Genomic DNA, 18220 nt, shown 5'->3' on the forward strand with positions numbered 1-18220 from the left:
GGTGAAATGATTAGTTGTAATATGCTGACCATACCGTACGATATTTTTGTGATTTGGTTGGCTGGTGTGATGATAAAACTGCTATCACTGCCTCCACAGTAGGAGTATGTTAAGAAAAGGATGATGCCGATGAACTGTATGAGCAAATGAGTATCATTATAACCCTAGTGTTGACACTAATGTCCCTCTGGCTCTTGTCTCTCCAGGTGGGCTACTAGTTTGTCTGCCCAGGGAACAGGCAGCCAAGTTTTGCTCTGAGATGAAGAGCCAGAGCTCAGGGGCTGGAGGTCAGGGGGCGGCAGGTGGGGCGTGGATAATTGGCATCGTAGAGAAAGGGGACCGCCGCGCTCGCATCATCGACAAGCCCCGCATTATCGAGGTTCCACCACGAGGAAGCCAAGCAGCAAACCAAGACAACAGTTCCACCAGCCCTACTCCAGGCCCAAATTTGTCATAGACACTGCCGCCCCTTTGACGCTCTGTGTGTGTGTGTGTGTGTGTGTGTGTGTGTGTGTGTGTGTGTTGATGTTGCTGTCCATGTCCATGTCATCTCCCTTTTCAGTCAAATGGCTGAGAGCACACAGACCAAATTCACTGTCGTCTTTTTCCAGTGGGAGAGGGAATTGCTGCATACAGTTAATTACCTAAAGCAAGGCCTTTCACCACTTTAGAATGAAATGTAAATTCAGGATAGTCAGCTGTACTACCCCACCCCATCTTTTTATTTTATTTAGATCTGCACTCCTTGCCTTTAATTCTTCCCTTTCCTAATCCATAGAGGCAACTGACTTTGTATATTTTATCTTAATGCAGAAAAGGTTTCTGAGGAAAAAATGAGTTTCACTTGTGAAGAGAAAACATTCCAAATCATTCTTGCCAAATTCAGCAAATAATGAAAGTGTGTTAGTGGGTGTGTGTGTTTTTAATGATTTGACTTGGGGTGCTTTGCTGTGGGGAACAGAGGGTTTTGTTGGCCTCTTTCTGTGAAGTGGATGATGTTGATGTCTCATGTTGGTGAATGTATAATGTGGAAATTAAATTTTTCATCTGTCCTGGCACCGGGCTCTGCCCACACAGTCCAGAGGAAGGCTTGAGCAGCTTTCTCTGGACCAACTGGGCAGTGTCCAGAGTTTCCGTCTCTGTCAGCTGATTGGCCGCCCAGCACCGAGTCCTTCCCCCCTTCCCATTTTATGAAGCTCTGCCTTTTAAACCCCAGCCAATGGGGCGGGTGGAGTGGATGTTTCTCTTTGGATCAGGGTTGGACTTTGCTTGCTGGAGGTGTATAGCTGTCTGTGTTTGTAGATTTCCTGCTTTTCACAATTAATAAAAACCATCATCAACTCAAAGTGAAATGATGTTTGGTGTGTTATGTTCATGATTAAAGAATACATTTAATTTTATCTGACCACTGTCATTACCCAGGCAGACCTTTTTTCACACCAGGAAAATCATTGGTGTAATCTCCCTACAGAGTCTAGAAAAAAGGATGTTTGCAGCTCAATAATTTCACTTCTTTCCAGAGTAACTTGGGTCAAAGAGTAGAATTTACGTCCAAGTTTCCAAAAATGGCAGTCCACAGACACATGAAGGTTGGTTCACCGGTCATGGGGAGTACTAGACTCTTCTGTGGCTCTAAATGAGCTTTCTTAACAGTACCTTTTGGAGTTTTTGGCTACTACTAGCATTAGTTCTTCAAATCTAAATTGTCTGAGAGCTATGAAGCTTATTCTTATTAGGGTCGGAGCACTGACAGTGCGAAGGCCCTATTGGAACTCAAGGAATTGTTAGGACCCGAGCACCCAGCGGTGCCCCATAGGGGCAAAGACCCTTTGGGGCTCAGACCCTCTTGTAGCTGTTCTGTTTCTTTCTTTCTTTATTAGGGCCTGAGCTCAAAGGGCGAAGACCCTATTGCATTTCGTGTGTTTGTTTCTTTCTTTATTAATACGCCACTTCAACCCTAAATTTGACCCCCTAAACATGCTCAAAAACTCACCAAATTTGGCATGCACATCAGGTCTGGTGAAAAATTTGATAAAAATGTAAAAATTAACCCCCAAAGTGCCAAAATGTGCTCGAGAGCGCCACCTATGTATCTAAAATGGCTGCCACGGCCCGTAGGAATGTCATAAAGAGATCAAACCAAAACTCATTTATTCGTCTCATCAAGACCTACAAATCATATGCTGACACCCCTGAACTAAATCCAACAGGAAGTTCAGCACAGTGTGATAAGTCATGTATTAAAGTTTGAAGCCGATACCATTAACGCCCTAGGAGGAGATAACGTTTATTCAAGGTCCAATTTTTTTTTTTCAAATTTTTTCCCAGACCTGATGTGTGTGCCAAATTTGTGAGTTTTTGAGCATGTTTAGGGGGTCAAATTTAGGGTTGAAGTGGCGTAATAATAAAGAATGAATAATAAGAAGAAAGAAACAAACACACGAAATACAATAAGGTCTTCGCCATAAAGTAAGACCTGTCAGCCCAGGTCACATCTATATGCCGGTGACAGAAGCCCTTGGACTGCACCACACTCCAGTTACTTAGTGTTTCTACACATCTGACAGCAGTGTTTAATCCTTACTTTTTTTTCCCCAAGGAGTACATGCGCTCCTAAATGAAAAAAATTAGGAGCACACATAACTTTAGGAGCACACTAAAAAATGTTCAAGTAACAGTTTCTTAAAGAAAACAATTCATTACATACATATTTACAATTTATCAGATACGCATTTAAACTCTTTGTGTGTGTGTGTGTGTATAAATCACAATTTATGTTGTTTTTAGGGGTGCTCGATTATGTCAAAAATCAGAATCATGATTATCTTGTTCAATATTGGATCATGATTATTTAACACGATCACTTTTTGACTATCATTTTTGCCAGTTGCCGATGTTGATATATGCACATATTTTTTCCCACTTGGCTGAGGAGACTATTACACATGTAATCATATATTGTACTAATGATCAAGAAAGACTGTAGGCTATATGAGGGAAGAACTCGGGAAGACTGGAGTTCCGGAGCACAGCATTAAAACTTTAAGGGACCTGCCATGAGGGTGGAACAGCGGTTTTTTTTTTAGTTTACTAGACAGACAGGATTAATGTGTTGGATTTAATCAATGGTTCATAGTCCAAAGCGGAGGGTGGCAGTAATGCACCTAATATGCTGGTACTGTTTGGGAGTCCATTGCAAACTCCATTTACAAGGATGCTTTGCGATTTTCACACCTCAGCAGGGAACAGTCAACATATAGTCCCTCATTGGCGGAGACGCTCCTGCACAGCGAAGCGTCCTGATGACGCAGCCATGACATCACCGCCCCTTTAAAAACCGAGTACGCAGTGAAACACACGCCTCTCCCATGTCACGAAGCTGGGGTTAACTTCTGTGAGTCAGCTTGACTAAAGGGGGTACTCCACGCACATGTTTTCCCCTCATCGAAGACTCCCCTGGCCGGACGAGACTTCGCCCGTGTTCACCCGAACACATTCCTGGATCCGGGAGAGATCGCTGCTGCAACCAGCGTCCTCAAATTCCCTCGAGAAGGAAGAAACAAAGTCCCTTCAGGAAAACGTGGAACTTCTCTGCCCTGCTCGTCTTCACCGAGTCGACTCTGATGTTCTCTCCGCGACGCCACTGAGAGCCAGCTGCCGTGATTTTCGCCGACCGTGCGAGAACGGCCGCTGTCTGCATCCGAGCATTTACAACCTATGGTTAACAGCGATAATGGTAATGTTCACTAGCAAAAAACAGATCTAAAACTATTAAACAAAATGTACTTACCAAAAAAGTTGATAATCAGACTGATTGATGGATATTTACTTACAACTCATTGCTTATCAAGAGTGTTTGTAGGCGACCACAATGTTGCAGTTACTATTAGTGAACTGAACACATTGAAATGGCATTAGCATGTTATATAAATCTTATGCTAGAATTATAAAGGCTAAAGGTTTGCTTTGTTAGCCTGCTACGAACTAGCTTTTGTGCTAGGTTGTGACTGACAGACTGCATTGCATATAATTGCATGTCTGTAGGATTTTCTGTGTGTGTAAATCGTAATTAGAGATGTAGATTCAGTTGTGTGTTTTTGTCTTGACCATCATGTATAAGTTGTGAGATGGTGAGTTGGCTAATTTCTATGTATTGATTGATCAAATGTGTTATCAGGATACTACTTTGTTGATGTTTTTGAGAGTAGTTATTGGTATGAGAAACAAAACATTTTATATAGACACAGATGTGGATCAGTGTATTGTGTATGTTTAAATATTTTATTCTTTTTTCTAACACATTATTGTATAATATAAGAATTTTCTAAATCACAGCAAATAAAACAATGTGTATTCTTTAATTTACAGATATCTAACTCTTGCCTGTGTGATCTGGTGCTCTGCTGGTTTGTCAGCTGCACTATATCTGTGATTCTCTGATCTACAACGACTGTACTAAATATATAAATTAAATATATAGTTATTTAATTTATAAAGACACACATAACCTATTGACAACCGACACACACTTACTGATTTTAGACACACGAGCGCACACACACACACAGTTTTTTATAAAAGTTGCCCATCTCCTAATGCCAATGTAAGTTGAATCAATTTTGTGTTTGAATTCTGAAGTAAAACTCTGTTTGGTGACCTCTGCCTGGTTTGTGAGTAAGATTGGCACAGGCTGCGATGCTTTCTGTGTAAAGGTTTGATTAAAAACTAATTTTTCATTGCAGATGCCCCGTGTGAAGTCCCACCGATGTGCTCAGGCGGCCAAGCGGAGGATTGCGGAGCAGCAGCCCTGGACCCCTGGGTTGCCCGTCCCTGAGTTTGTTGCTCGAATGTATTAAATAGTTTTTGAATGTTTCAATGGTGCAGTTTCAATAAAAATGTATCAATTTGTCAGGCATGGGTTGACATTCTTTACTATGATCTTCATCCTAACAGGGCGCAGTACTGGTTACCGCCATCATGTGCGGAGATGGCGAACTTCTGAGCTGACCCACCGTCCCATCAAGTTCATCACTCCAGCACAGCGTCCGGACCAGCAGGTATTTGTCTTTTTTATTCAGAAGACAGTGATGGGTGTATGGAGTCGAGGTTGGTGTCTCTGTTCTAACGCACTGTCTCTGTTGCAGCCGGTGTTCGTCGTTGGAGACTCTCACCTGCGGGCCATCGTGGACGGATTTGTGAGTATGACACAGGGATCTCTGTCTTTTTCTTTTCTTTCTGTTCCAGGTGGAGCAGCAGCTGACCTGAGGACAGAGGTGATGCATGCTTCCCTTCCGTGGACCCCGGATACGGTCTGTGTGTGTGCCCCGAGCAACAACCTCACCGCCAGCAGGACCACTGGTGAGGCAGCGTTGGACTTCGGTGCTCTCCTGACCACAGTCTGCAGCCTCTTGCCAAAGGTGTGTTTATTTTTGTGAAAAGTTACTGTCAGTATTTGCTTGGTCCTAAAGTGGCATATCTGTTAAGCACATGCTTATTTTAAAGACATAGTTGTAATTTACTTTTTTTTCTCTTTAGGTGTTGCTGGACTTCCCTCCACGCATCAACACTGATCTGGGCCTGCAGGACCTGCTGCGTCAGGAGTACCACCGTGTCGCAGCACGCATGGGTGTGTTAAAGTTTTGGTCATCTGCAGTTGTAATCAATGTACTTTAAAATTTAACACAAATGGTTAATACAGGTTTAAAGATTAGAAGAAGTGATCATGTTTCACATCTGTGTCAGGTCTCCCGTAAGTGTCTGTGGCAGAGCACCTCCCTCTGCATCGGTTGGAGCTGTGGTGCCACGACGGTGTAAGTACAGCATACTTTGTTGTTGTGACATGTAACATGGAAGAGTTTTGTATTCTCATATGTCAGATAATAACAGATAGCTGTTTGACTGTTTTTCAGGTGCACCTTAGCAACACTGATGGCATGCCGGCCATGGTGGAGCTGCTGTGGGATGCTGCGGTCCGCCAGCTGGTACCCCCTCCACCTGAGCCCCCGGTGTCTCCCCAGACATCACCGCGTGCCAAGGTTTCCCCCAGGCTGGTTGTGACGGGACACGTCCCCGTGCCTCGTCACAGTGACCCCTGGGAATGGACCATTGTTGGACGGGAGTGCAAGGTAACTCACTGTGTGGCTGGACATTTGTTCACCGTTTTTGGTTGAGAAAAATCTAATCAATTCTCCTTTTTCTCTTTGTATTTTAAAGGCTGGAACACCTATGGTGCGACAGTCTGTCATCCAGTCCAACCCTGTGTGGTTCAGGGGTGCCATGTTGGATGCCATGGTGAAGGTTTTGCCGCCTTCTGGCTCTGACTGCACTGCTGCTCCAGCAGCTGGCCAGGTAACTTTCCCACAAATTATATGTATATACTGCTAAGAGCTAAACATGAAGTCAGCTGAGAGGTGTTGCCACAAGGCACAGAGGAGGAAAGCGGCACGTTGGGTTTTTTGTTTGTTTTTTTTAATGATAATGATGTTTTTGGTATATCTTGGCAACGTATGCAAATTTAATGAGTGTATTGTTTTTTTTTGACTTTTTTGTCCTTTCCTTTTCTTTATAGGTGCTGGCAACACCTTCACCTGCTGCCTCCATGCCCAGTCCAGCAGTGTAGCAGGTTTGTCTTTGTTTAAATATGTGACTTGTCATTGATAAGACATCATCGACATTTCCGCTCCTATTTTGTTTCTTATTAAAACCTCATCTTTACATTTCTCAGGTGTTGGCGGCAGCCCAGGAGTCCGTGGGGGGGGTCTGTGGTGCCACTGTCTGCTGGTGTGGTGTCAGAGTTGGTGGAGGAGGAGGTTGCTGCAGCTTGCCCTGCCATGCTGATGGAGTCCATTGTCGAAGAGGGAGCACGAATGCCAAAGAAGATCAGTAAAGCTAAGTCTAGTTTTTCTTCTTGTTTTTTCTGTTTCTAATGTTAAAGCAGCTCAGTTAGATTCCAACAGCACTGATGTGGCAGTGGTGGCTAAGAATAGCAGAGGATTTAAGATAGTATAAAGGTTGTTAGGGGGTCATTTCACCAGCGAGACGAGCGGTTTATATATGGAGGATTGCAGTGTATGGCTATAGCTTTGGTCAGCTTAGCCAAACACATGGTGAGCAGTGTGTTCTCATGGAAGACACATGATCTGGATCGTGCGTTGGTTGTTCTGCGGAGAGTTGTATCATTGAGATGAGTACAGTGCCAGCACCAGAGTCTAGTGTTACTGAGCGCAGGAGAAATTAGGTTTCTGCAGGCGTGTCTGAGTGTGTCGTTAGTGTAGCTGCGAGTCTGTCAGTGGTTAATATTTCTGTTCAGACACTAGCCATTGAGGTTAGCAGCGGTTCAGAGGAAGAACCAACAAGTACTTATGGCAGAAAGCGCAAGATTTCTTCTCACATTTTTGTCAAAGAAATCAAAGAGGTTTGATGTTAGTGAAATTAACTCAGATGTAGAATTTATTAGTGCTGTGAGGAATGAGGAGCTGGTCTTCTGTCCTCTTGGTGTAGATGTTTGTCAGGTTTTGTGCACAAAATTAAATGTTGACTTTGTGAAGGTCACTGGTCCAGTGTCCAAAGAAGTTGGGTTGACAGGTGTCCCATGTAGGAATGAGAAGATCGTGGCTGATGGTAACTGCTTCTTCAGAGCCATCTCTCAGGCTGTGAGTGGTTCACAGAAGCACCATCGGAAGATTAGACTGGCAGTATGTAAAGAGTTGGAGAGGAGTGAGGGTAAATACCAGAGTATTTTGAGGAGTGAATATTCCTCTGTACCCAGCACATTCAGCAATCCAGGATGAGAACTGTTAACACTTGGGCCACAGAGGTGGAAATACAGGTCACAGCAGATTGGTTAGGAGTTAGTGTGTGTACTTTTTATGGTGGACGTTTGAAGTACAGCAGTGACAATGAGCATTTGTCAGCAGAGTGCATTTACTTACAATGTTGTTTGTATTTGTAAGCCTGGACTACAGACTTGTTACGGTTACTGTAAAGTTAGTGAAGTGACAGGTTACAGCATTAGGTCTAGAATGAAGGATATTGTAGACTGTGACAAGGCAGCAGTAGGATGTAACTTAGAATTTGTAGATTATGATAAAGGTGTTGATAGTGATGAGGTTGTGGAGAATGCTACTGAGGTAAAATCAAGTAATAAGTCTTTGAGGTCAAAGTTTTTGAGGCAGAAGACAGGAGAAATTTGACATGTTGATAAGGGAGAAACGTCAGTTAAAGATTAAAAAGATGTATTATGAAAATGTGCTGTTTTAGGGAAAGGGCGAAATTATGGAGTGTAGCAGACTATCATGAAAATATACCACATAGAGAGTGTTAAAGCCCAGAGTAAAGTAAAGAGTATGGTGAAATATAGAGACAGCCTCAAGCATAGAGAGAGAGTTAAAGAAAGGAGTAGAGAAGTGAGGACAAGAAAGTATCATGATACTTCATGTTTGAGCATGAGTTTAAGCAGCAAGTTATTGCCAGTGTTGGGTTTAGTAGGAAGCAGAAGACAGAGGTCAAAAGATTTCAATTGTGTTATGCCAACGTAGTGCAGACGACTAATGTGTTGCCACGTTCTAGCATGGAAGGGTCTTTGCTGCAGGTGAAGTTAAAGCGTAAATTGACGTATGAAGGGCATTACGAGTATCAGTTTGTGGATACTTCATGTGTAAGAGAGGCGCTAGAGTATTTAAAGGGGACTAATGTGTATTACAAGGATATTGAGTTAAATGAAGAGTGGGTAAATGAGTTTTGTAGGCAGAAAGATGGGTAGAATGAGGAGGATCAGTCAGCCAGTGAGGATGAAGCTGTTGTAAAAAAGGTAGAATGTGAGGATGAATAGGTTGTTAGAGACAGTGAGATGACGGCTCAGGCAGGTGGTGAGGTTACAGAACAGGCTGTAGTTGATGGTGTGGAGGAAACATCAGAGATAATACAAGATGAACTGTTACATGACAGACAGCAGCACTGCATGTTTCAGGACACTTGTCTTATGCCTGTTGATATTGGTCAGGAAGCATTAGACCAGTATTTTCATGATATTGTAAATATTGCACCTGCAGAGGGGAATAGTCCAGTTGGGGTGCTTTCTGACCACACCAATGAGGCTAAATGTTTCCCTGTGTTGTTTCCTCTTGGTAGTAAGACTTTCCATGACAGCCGTTCATATCGCTTAAAATTGTCTCATTACTTAAACAGGATTATGCATGCTGATGGTCGTTTTGCGCGTAATGTAGAATACATTTTCTTTTCCCAGTACATGTCAGAGATGGATCGAGTGTCGTCGAGTGTTTCTGTGGCATTGCGTAAGGGCAAAGGAGGACAGAAGTCTCAAAGGATTAGTCCAAAAATGTTGATTGATTGAGGAGTCTTTGAAGCAGTTGTTAAAGTTCAATGAGGGGTTTAGGTTTCTTAAGCCTATTAGAGGAACTCAAGCTTTTTGGCAGTCGGTTCAGAAGGACATCTTAGCCTGCGTACATCAGTTGGAGATCCCAGCGTGGTTTTATTCATTTTCATCTGCACATCTGCGTTGGCAGAATCTCCTGACCACTTTTCTGAAACAGGAAGGCAGAACACAGACAGTAGAGGATTTGGAGTGGGCAGACAGGTGTGAGTTGTTGCGTCGTAACCCGGTCACAGCTGCGAGGATGTTTGACTATAGATGGCATTGTATCTTGAAAGAAGTTCTGTCTCCTTCCCAACCAATTGGCAAAATTATTTATCACTTTTATAGGGTAGAATTTCAGCAGCGCGGTTCTCATGTTCACTGTCTGTTTTGGATTGAGGCTGCTCCCCAAATTGATAAGAACACAGATGAGGTGGTTGAGTTCATTGATAAATACTTTACATGCGAGTTACCCTCAGATGATGATACATTATTGGACATTGTGTCATCAGTTCAAACACACTCTAAACGAGATTCTAAATCATGCAGGAAAAAGAAAACATGTCGTTTTAATTTCCCAAAACCTGACATGGATTTTGGTAAAGATAAAACATTTCCTCTAAAAATTTATGTTAAATTTAATGATGATAAAATTGGCTTACAGAGGAGGAAGACATATGTACACGCAGCAGTAGAATGCAGGGATTCTACTGCTATTGATCCAGAAAAGGAGAAGGCCACTAAACGTGGTTGTGTGCATTTACAGTTTCCTCTGAGGTTAGCGTGGGTGTGTACTGTTCACAAAGTTCAGGGCTTAACTGTAGATGAGGCTGTTGTATCTTTGAAGAAGGTGTTTGCACCTGGGCAGGCATGTGTAGCTCTGAGTCGTGTTAGGGCTTTGTCTGGACCGATCATCATGGATTTTCAAGAGAAGGCCATTTACTGCAAAGACACCATAAAGAAGGCCACGGATAGCCTGCCTCCATTTTTAATTGAACAGCCAAAGCCTTCAATAAATGCACAAAGTTACTCCGTATATTTAATGAACGTTCAGAGTTTAAGTCGCCACCTGTCAGATTTGGTGTCTTGCACACAGCATTTGCAGCCTAACTGTATTGCTGTCACAGAAACGTGGCTCACTGCACAAACCTCATTAAACAGTGTGCAAATCAGTGGTTACACTTTCCACAGTCGTCCTCGAGGTTTGTATTACACCAGCAGTAACCCCAAATTGTCAGAACTACAAAATCTACAATATGGTGGAGTTGGTTTGTACTGTTTAGACGATTTGGACTGTCAGATTCTGGAGGTACTCGACTTAAATCTGGAGTGTTTGGTGTGCCTGTGTAACACATTAAACATATTGATGGCAGTAGATTATCCTCCACCATCTTATCCAAATTCTTTATTTAAACATAATGTGGGGAAGTTACTTGACTGGTTAAATCCAATCAGTAACACAATTGTACTAATGGGAGATTTTAATGAAAACATTTTAAAAGAATCATCAATTTGTAAATTCATGGGCCAAGAAGGATTTAAGCAGCATGTAACACACGAAACTACAGAGAAGGGGACATTGATTGATCATGTTAATGTTAAAACAACACAGTATGATGAATGTGCAGTGATGCCCACGTACTTCAGTGATCATGAAGGTATTCTGTGTAGTTTTGGTGTTAAAGATGATCAGGGAAAGTTAGAGGACATGGAAAGTTTGTTTGTGTTTGACTTTGAGGATGTGGAGGCAATTTTTGATATGGATTTCAATTTGGAGCAGGATTAAGTTTAATTTGAGTCAATCAGCTACATCGCAGTGTCCCAGTCCAAGTGTTATCGTGTTCATGTCGTAGTTGTGCTTATCTGTTGGGTTTTAGAAACACACTGACTTGTGTGTTGTTCATGGTGTGTAGGCTGGCTTTCATTATGAATGTTGTCTTATTTAGTGTGGAGTCTGTCCCACTCCAACTGGTCAATTGTGTGTATAAATTTTAGATTTTGTATTATTGTGGAGAGATTTGGGATTATGTATTGTGTGTATTATGTGAAAATCATCATGAAATGGAGATTTTAGATTTATTTATTACTAACTTATTTCTTTGACTGTGAAGCACTTTGTAACTGGTGTTTGTGAAGATGTGTTAGTCTCTGTTTGCCACATGATAGGTGTTGGTCTCTTTTACAACTTTTAATGTATACCCCCGCATGTTTCAATTCATGTAACCTTTATTCCTGATGTGTTTAATATGCAACAGTTTAAATCTTCAGTGATTTTTAATATGAAAAGGTCAATGTCAATTGAACAAATGTATCTTAAAAGGAAATGGGCAGGCTTCATGTTGCATGTTGTCTGTATCCCTTCTGTGTTTCACATCCTCATCAGTATCTTAGACAAGATACAGCAATCCAATAACTACATGTTGCTATAAACATAACAGGAAAGGAAATTATTTTTATTTAATAACTGAGCTCTAATGCATTTGAGACATTTGTATTTTTGTCATTAGCATGTACTACATGAACTTCAACTTCAGTAGTTTAAATATGAATTCTTCCTGTTTGTGTAGGAACTACTAGCAAATCTGTTCTGGCACCCCAAGGCACAGACTATTCATTCTGCATGCCTGAGCTGCCAAACAGGACAGTTAAAAAAAATTGAAAAACACACATTAATGTCATTGTTGTTACTGTTTTTGTTTATTTCTCCATGCTCTCACCTCCCCTTTGTGTCCCCACTATCTTATGTTTTCTCTCTCTATCCTTTTAAACCTCTACAGTTTCAAGTAAGGTTGCAGCAGGGGACTAGATCTGACCCCTTGTTTGCATAGTAAATCTGTCTGTAGAATCACTTAAGTTGACAAAGTAGTTTGGTTACCTTTCGTAATGAAACTCCAGTGTTTGTTTTTGTCTGAAATGAATTTCCTGGTTGAAGATGCTACTGTGATGGAGCGTCCCCAACCTTCCCATGATGACTTGTATCAAGAGGGGTTTTGGGATAAAAATCCATATGTATTTTTCTGTTCCGCCAAAATGGTTCATAGTAACTGTAGTTTTGTGTATTTCATGTCAGAATCAATATCAACATACACACACACACAAAGAGTTTAAATATGTATGTGATAAATTGTAAATATGTATGTAATGAATTGTTGACTTGTTTGTTTACTTGAACATTTTTCAGTTATGTGTGCTGCTAATTTTTTTCATTTAGGAGCGCATGTACTCCTTGGAAAAAAAAAAGTAAGGATTGAACACTGCTGTCAGATGTGTAGAAACACTAAGTAACTGGAGTGTGGCATAGTCCAAGGGCTTCTGTCACCGGCATAAAGATGTCTTCAGACCTGGGCTGACAGGTCTTACTTTACCCATCCCCCACCTCCCGTTCTCTCTCTCGCTCCCTCTCAGCTGGAGAGAAGGATTTCAGAGTACTCTTCTTGTGAAATATCCTCATAAATCCCATGACTTTGGCCAAATCTTACATTAAAAATCATATTTTTGTAGGAATTTTCATTGCAAATCCATTGATACAGGTTTGAAAGTGGTCTGACTTATAGTTTAGACGTCAGACACCCCACTTTGGCACAAAGTCCATGCCCAGAGATTGCCTCCCCATCGGTTTACATTGTAAGGTGCAATGTGGCACTCCAATTTTCGGGGCTTACAAAATCTAAACCGTTCGAGTTATTACAAAGTTTTTAATAACTTTTGTTCAGCACAGTGTGATAAGTCATGTATTAAAGTTTGAAGCCGATACCATTAACGCCCTAGGAGGAGATAACGTTTATTCAAGGTCCAAAATTGGCACAAAGTCATACTTTCATGGGTGAACTGCGGACTTCCTGTTGGATTTAGGTCAGGGGTGTCAGCGTATGATTTGTAGGTCTTGATGAGACGAATAAATGAGTTTTGGTTTGATCTCTTTATGACATTCCTACGGGCCATGGCGGCCATATTAGATACATAGGTGGCACTCTCGAGCACATTTTGGCACTTTGGGGGATAATTTTTACATTTTATCAAATTTTTTCCCAGACCTGATGTGTGTGCCAAATTTGTGAGTTTTTGAGCATGTTTAGGGGGTCAAATTTAGGGTTGAAGTGGCGTAATAATAAAGAATGAATAATAAGAAGAAAGAAACACACGAAATACAATAAGGTCTTCGCCATAAAGTAAGACCTGTCAGCCCAGGTCTGAAGACATCTATATGCCGGTGACAGAAGCCCTTGGACTGCACCACACTCCAGTTACTTAGTGTTTCTACACATCTGACAGCAGTGTTTAATCCTTACTTTTTTTTCCCAAGGAGTACATGTGCTCCTAAATGAAAAAAATTAGGAGCACACATAACTTTAGGAGCACACTAAAAAATGTTCAAGTAACAGTTTCTTAAAGAAAACAATTCATTACATACATATTTACAATTTATCAGATACGCATTTAAACTCTTTGTGTGTGTGTGTGTGTGTGTGTGTGTGTGTATGTAAATCACAATTTATGTTGTGTTTAGGGGTGCTTGATTATGGCAAAAATCATAGTCACGATTATTTTTGTTCAATATTGAGATCACGATTATTAACATGATTACTTTTTGACTGTCATTTTTGCCAATTGCTGATGTTCATATATGCACATATTTTTTCCCACTTGGCTGAGGAGACTATTACACATGTAATCATATATTGTACTAATGATCAAGAAATGAGGGTGGAGCAGCAGGTTTTTTTTTTTTGTTTTTTTTTAGTTTATTAGACAGACAGGATTAATGTGTAGGATTTAATCATGGTTCGTAGTCCAAAGCGGAGGGTGGCAGTAATGCACCTAATATGCTGGTTGCTGTTTGGCCTCAAACCACGAGGTCACACAGAAGGCCTACATGTAACCTGTGAGGCCTGACCACGAGGTGCTTTTTCTTTTGTTTCCCCCGAGACAAAGGAATAGCGCCAAAATGCTGCTTACAGACAATGGGAGTCCATTGCAAACTCCATTTCCAAGGATGCTTTGCGATTTTCACACCTCAGCAGGGAACAGTCAACATGTAGTCCCTCATTGGCGGAGACGCTCCTGCACAGCGAAGCGTCCTGATGATGCAGCCATGACATCGCCGCCCCCTTAAAACGTGAGCACGCCCTGAAACACACGCCTTTCCCATGTCACTGAGCTAGGGGTAACTTCTGTTCCTCTGTGAGTCAGCTTGACTAAAGGGGGTACCCCACGCACATGTTTTCTTCTCATCGAGGACTCCCCTGGCCGGACGAGAAGAGACTTCACCCGTGTTCACCCGAACACATTCCTGGATCCGAGAGATCGCTGCCGCAACTAGCGTCCTCAAATTCCCTCGAGAAGGAAGCAATATAGTTTCTTCAGGAAGACGTGGAACTTCTCTGCCCTGCTCGTCTTCACTGAGTCGACTCTGCTGTTCTCTCCGCCACGCCACTGAGAGCCAGCTGCCGTGACCCTGCTCTCTGCTTTCTGAAGCGACCAAGTAAGAGGCATGAGTCTGGGCAGAGGCAGTGTTAGTTGTGTGTTCTTTTCAGCATCAGGCACTGTTGTTTAGCGTTTAGCATTTAGCTTTTTAGCTTTATTGCTATTGTTCTTGTGTGAGTTGACGGACCGCTGAGTCCATTTTTCTCTGTTTACTCTTAGGAGTATTTTAAGTTTGCTGCCTGTTAGTTGTGTTCACCACACTAGACTATTTTGGGTTTGTCCCGCTCAGGACTACTGCTGTATTTGTGCTACTGTGAGTGAGAAAGTAAATTGCTTTGTCAATCAGAAACCAGACAATCTGCGTCACAGACTGCCATCCGTACATGTGGACAAAGGAACCACTTCTCTCCCTCTCACGATCGCTTTTTCTCCTTCTCCCTTTCTCACACACACACACACACACACACGTGCGCAGATACACACACCGACATCTTTTTGCACATCTGATGGTCAGATAACATTGGACAAAGCTTTGCTTTGTCTTTCCTTATCCGCCATCAGACACGTGTGTTTTTCACGGAATTGGGTGAGCGCAAGACGTCGACCACCAGGCGGCGCAATCTTGCTTTTGTCTAGCCAAGACACTGCTGTACTTCCGCCATTTCGGGTTGCAGACCAACGACGTCATCATGTCAGGCCCAGTCGCCATCTTGTCGCCCACACACACACACGCATTCCCCCGCATGTGTCCAACCCTGTACAAAGCTGTTGTGTTTTGTTTGGTAGAATTAGATTTTAGAATAGTTGTTTATTGAATGGAGCATTTTTTTTTAACTTTGTTAAATTTGCTAAATTTAATAAACACTATTATATCTTTAAAGAGAAGTTCTTTTGTCATTATTGTGTGTAACATATTGTGAAAAGCGGCTGATTTGAAGGAGTCAGGGCTCGAATTCAACCCTTCTTTGTTCACCCTTGCATGTTATATATTAACGTTCTAGGTGAACTCCCATTTATGAGACTACCTTGTTTGGTTATTGGTCCTGGTGTCCGGGTGTTGCCCCGTATTGGTTAATTCATATTAATAATTCTATTAATTGTTATAATTATCTTTGATAATTATTGCAAATAATCAACTGAGTTCCTCACAGATCCAACAGTTGGTGCCTGAATTATTGATTAAGGTTAACAATATCTTGATTTCATAATTATCTATGAAATTGTGGGTTAAAAGTGTGTACTTTTCTAAAAATAGACGATGAAATATAGGCAATGAATTTGTTTTACACACAAACTCATCAAGACTTTTCAATTTACTGATTGAAATTCAAGTGACCGGGCTCAAAACTTGCAGTTTTGATGACACAGGTGTGAGCAACTCAGCCTTATATGACAAACATCATCTGATTCACACGAAATTTCAGGTGTGCTCTACAGTTGATATACAGTGACACGATGTTCACTTAATGGGTGTTTTCTAGCACCATATAGTGGACTCAGGAAATGATATTTAACTCCTTCATGCAATGTTAGATAACAGTGAAAAACTAAGTTACACGTCTTTGTCCAGCAAGTACTCGTAACAATGTACATTTAAACGTACGCCACATAGAAGTGCAATCAAACTGGCTGAATAGCGCCCCCTACGAAATTGCAGCAAAGCAGCCCCAGCAGCAGGCAAGATAGTGGACAAAGGAAGTGATGTTTATCTCCTTCTTGCACTGTCTGAAAACAGCCCGGGTCTGAAGACATCTACATGCCTGTGACAGAAGCCCTTCAACTGCGCCGTGGCCCGACGTGCGCAAAGGCGCGAGGGCCCGTTCAACGCTGCTTGCAGCTTTAATTCTTTTATTATTACTCCACTTCAACCCTAAATTTGACCCCCTAAACATGCTCAAAAACTCACCAAATTTGGCATGCACATCAGGTCTGGTTAAAAAAAAAAAAAAAATTGAAAAAATTGAAAAATTAACTCCCAAAGTGCCAAAATGTGCTCTCTAGTGCCACCTATGTAACTAAAATGGCTGCCATGGCACGTAGGATTGTGGTAGAGAGATCAAACCAAAACCGACTTATTCGCCTCATCAAGACCTACAGATCATATGCTGACACCCATGACCTAAATCCAACAGGAAGTCTGCAATTAGCCTGTCAATATAAGACTTTGCCTCAATTTTGGCCCCGGAACAAACGCTATCTCCTCCGAGAGCGTTAATGGTATCGACTTAAAAACTTTGTAATAACTCAAACGGTTCTGATTTTATAAGCCTCAAAAGTTGCATTGCCACATCACCCTTACAATGTAAAGCAATGGGGGGATATGACTTGTGTCAGAGGTTTCTGACATCTAAACTATACGTCTGACCACTTTCAAACCTGTATAAATGGATTCACAATGAAATTTCCTACCAGAAAAATGATTTTTTTTTTTTTTTTAATGTAAGATTTGGCCAAAGTAATGGGATTTATGAGGAGATTTCACAAGAAGAGTACTTAAACATTCTCCTCTCCAACTGAGAGGGAGAGAGAGAGGAGGGAAGAAGGGGGGGCTGGCGTTTGGTGTTTTCTTTGGAAAAGACACGTAAAATGATGCTCCAAGGGAGGACGGCCTCCCTAACCAATCAACAACCAGAATGCAATATTGACATTCAGTTGGTCCAATGATAATTTCCAGAATTCATCTTCAATTCTCTCTACTGTAAAGCAGAGTAGCAGCAGTAGATGGCTCCTTGCGTTAGCCAATGCAACAGCTGTCTTGTTGTAGCAGCCTGAACGACTTTTTATACATCCATGGAAGGACTATTAAGGACTGTTGTTAAGCTAATGGGAGAAATGATCTGGACTGTGCAGCGCAGCAGCACACCGCCAGGGAGGCTGGCGAGAGAAGCAACCGGAGAAACAACCAGGAGAGTTGGCTTGTTTGTCATTGTTGCTAATGATATCAGACTGGTTAAGCAGCAGCCATAAAGCTGTGTTAACTAACAAACAAGATGACCAACAGCCACAAATGGATGTTATGACATGAATACTTCATCTCCATGATAGAAAGAAGACATCAGATAACGTGAGTCAGATACAGCTTCTCTCTCTCTTTGGTTGCTAATTTCATCTCTGATGGTTAAATGTCTCTCTGTGTGGCTGTTGTGTGAATTTATCTCCTTAACAAGAATGCAGCAGGGATATACATATAATGTGTTGTGGGTAGTTTGCCTGTTGAAGTTACAGTGAGATGTCTGGACTCACTCATTCATGTGGAATTGATCCCGTTTTTAATTAAGTAGTTGTTCAGTCACCTGTTGATGATGTGTGATTAGTGAATGAGCCCTTTGGGCTCAGGTCCTGATGATGATGATAATTCCTTTGGATACAAGGGGGCTTCACGCTGGTCAGCGCTCGGGCCCTGATAATAATTCCTTGAATTAT

General features: G+C 41.8%; 1 protein-coding gene and 1 long non-coding RNA gene across 2 annotated transcripts in view; one reads left to right on the forward strand and one right to left on the reverse strand.

Annotated features, from left to right (window-relative positions):
• The window catches only part of sephs3 (selenophosphate synthetase 3), a 13906-nt gene extending 12560 nt beyond the window's left edge, over positions 1-1346 (forward strand). The window contains exon 8 of the mRNA XM_067591372.1: positions 207-1346. Within this exon, the coding sequence (XP_067447473.1) occupies positions 207-457 (251 nt within the window). The 3' untranslated portion in view covers positions 458-1346. The remainder of the gene's footprint in view (positions 1-206) is intronic.
• The window catches only part of LOC137184056 (uncharacterized), a 22327-nt gene extending 5299 nt beyond the window's left edge, over positions 1-17028 (reverse strand). The window contains exon 1 of the long non-coding RNA XR_010928611.1: positions 16103-17028. This is a non-coding gene — a long non-coding RNA (uncharacterized lncRNA). The remainder of the gene's footprint in view (positions 1-16102) is intronic.
• Positions 17029-18220: the final 1192 nt, after the last annotated feature.

Source organism: Thunnus thynnus, chromosome 6, assembly GCF_963924715.1.
Source record: "Thunnus thynnus chromosome 6, fThuThy2.1, whole genome shotgun sequence".
NCBI lineage: Eukaryota > Metazoa > Chordata > Actinopteri > Scombriformes > Scombridae > Thunnus > Thunnus thynnus.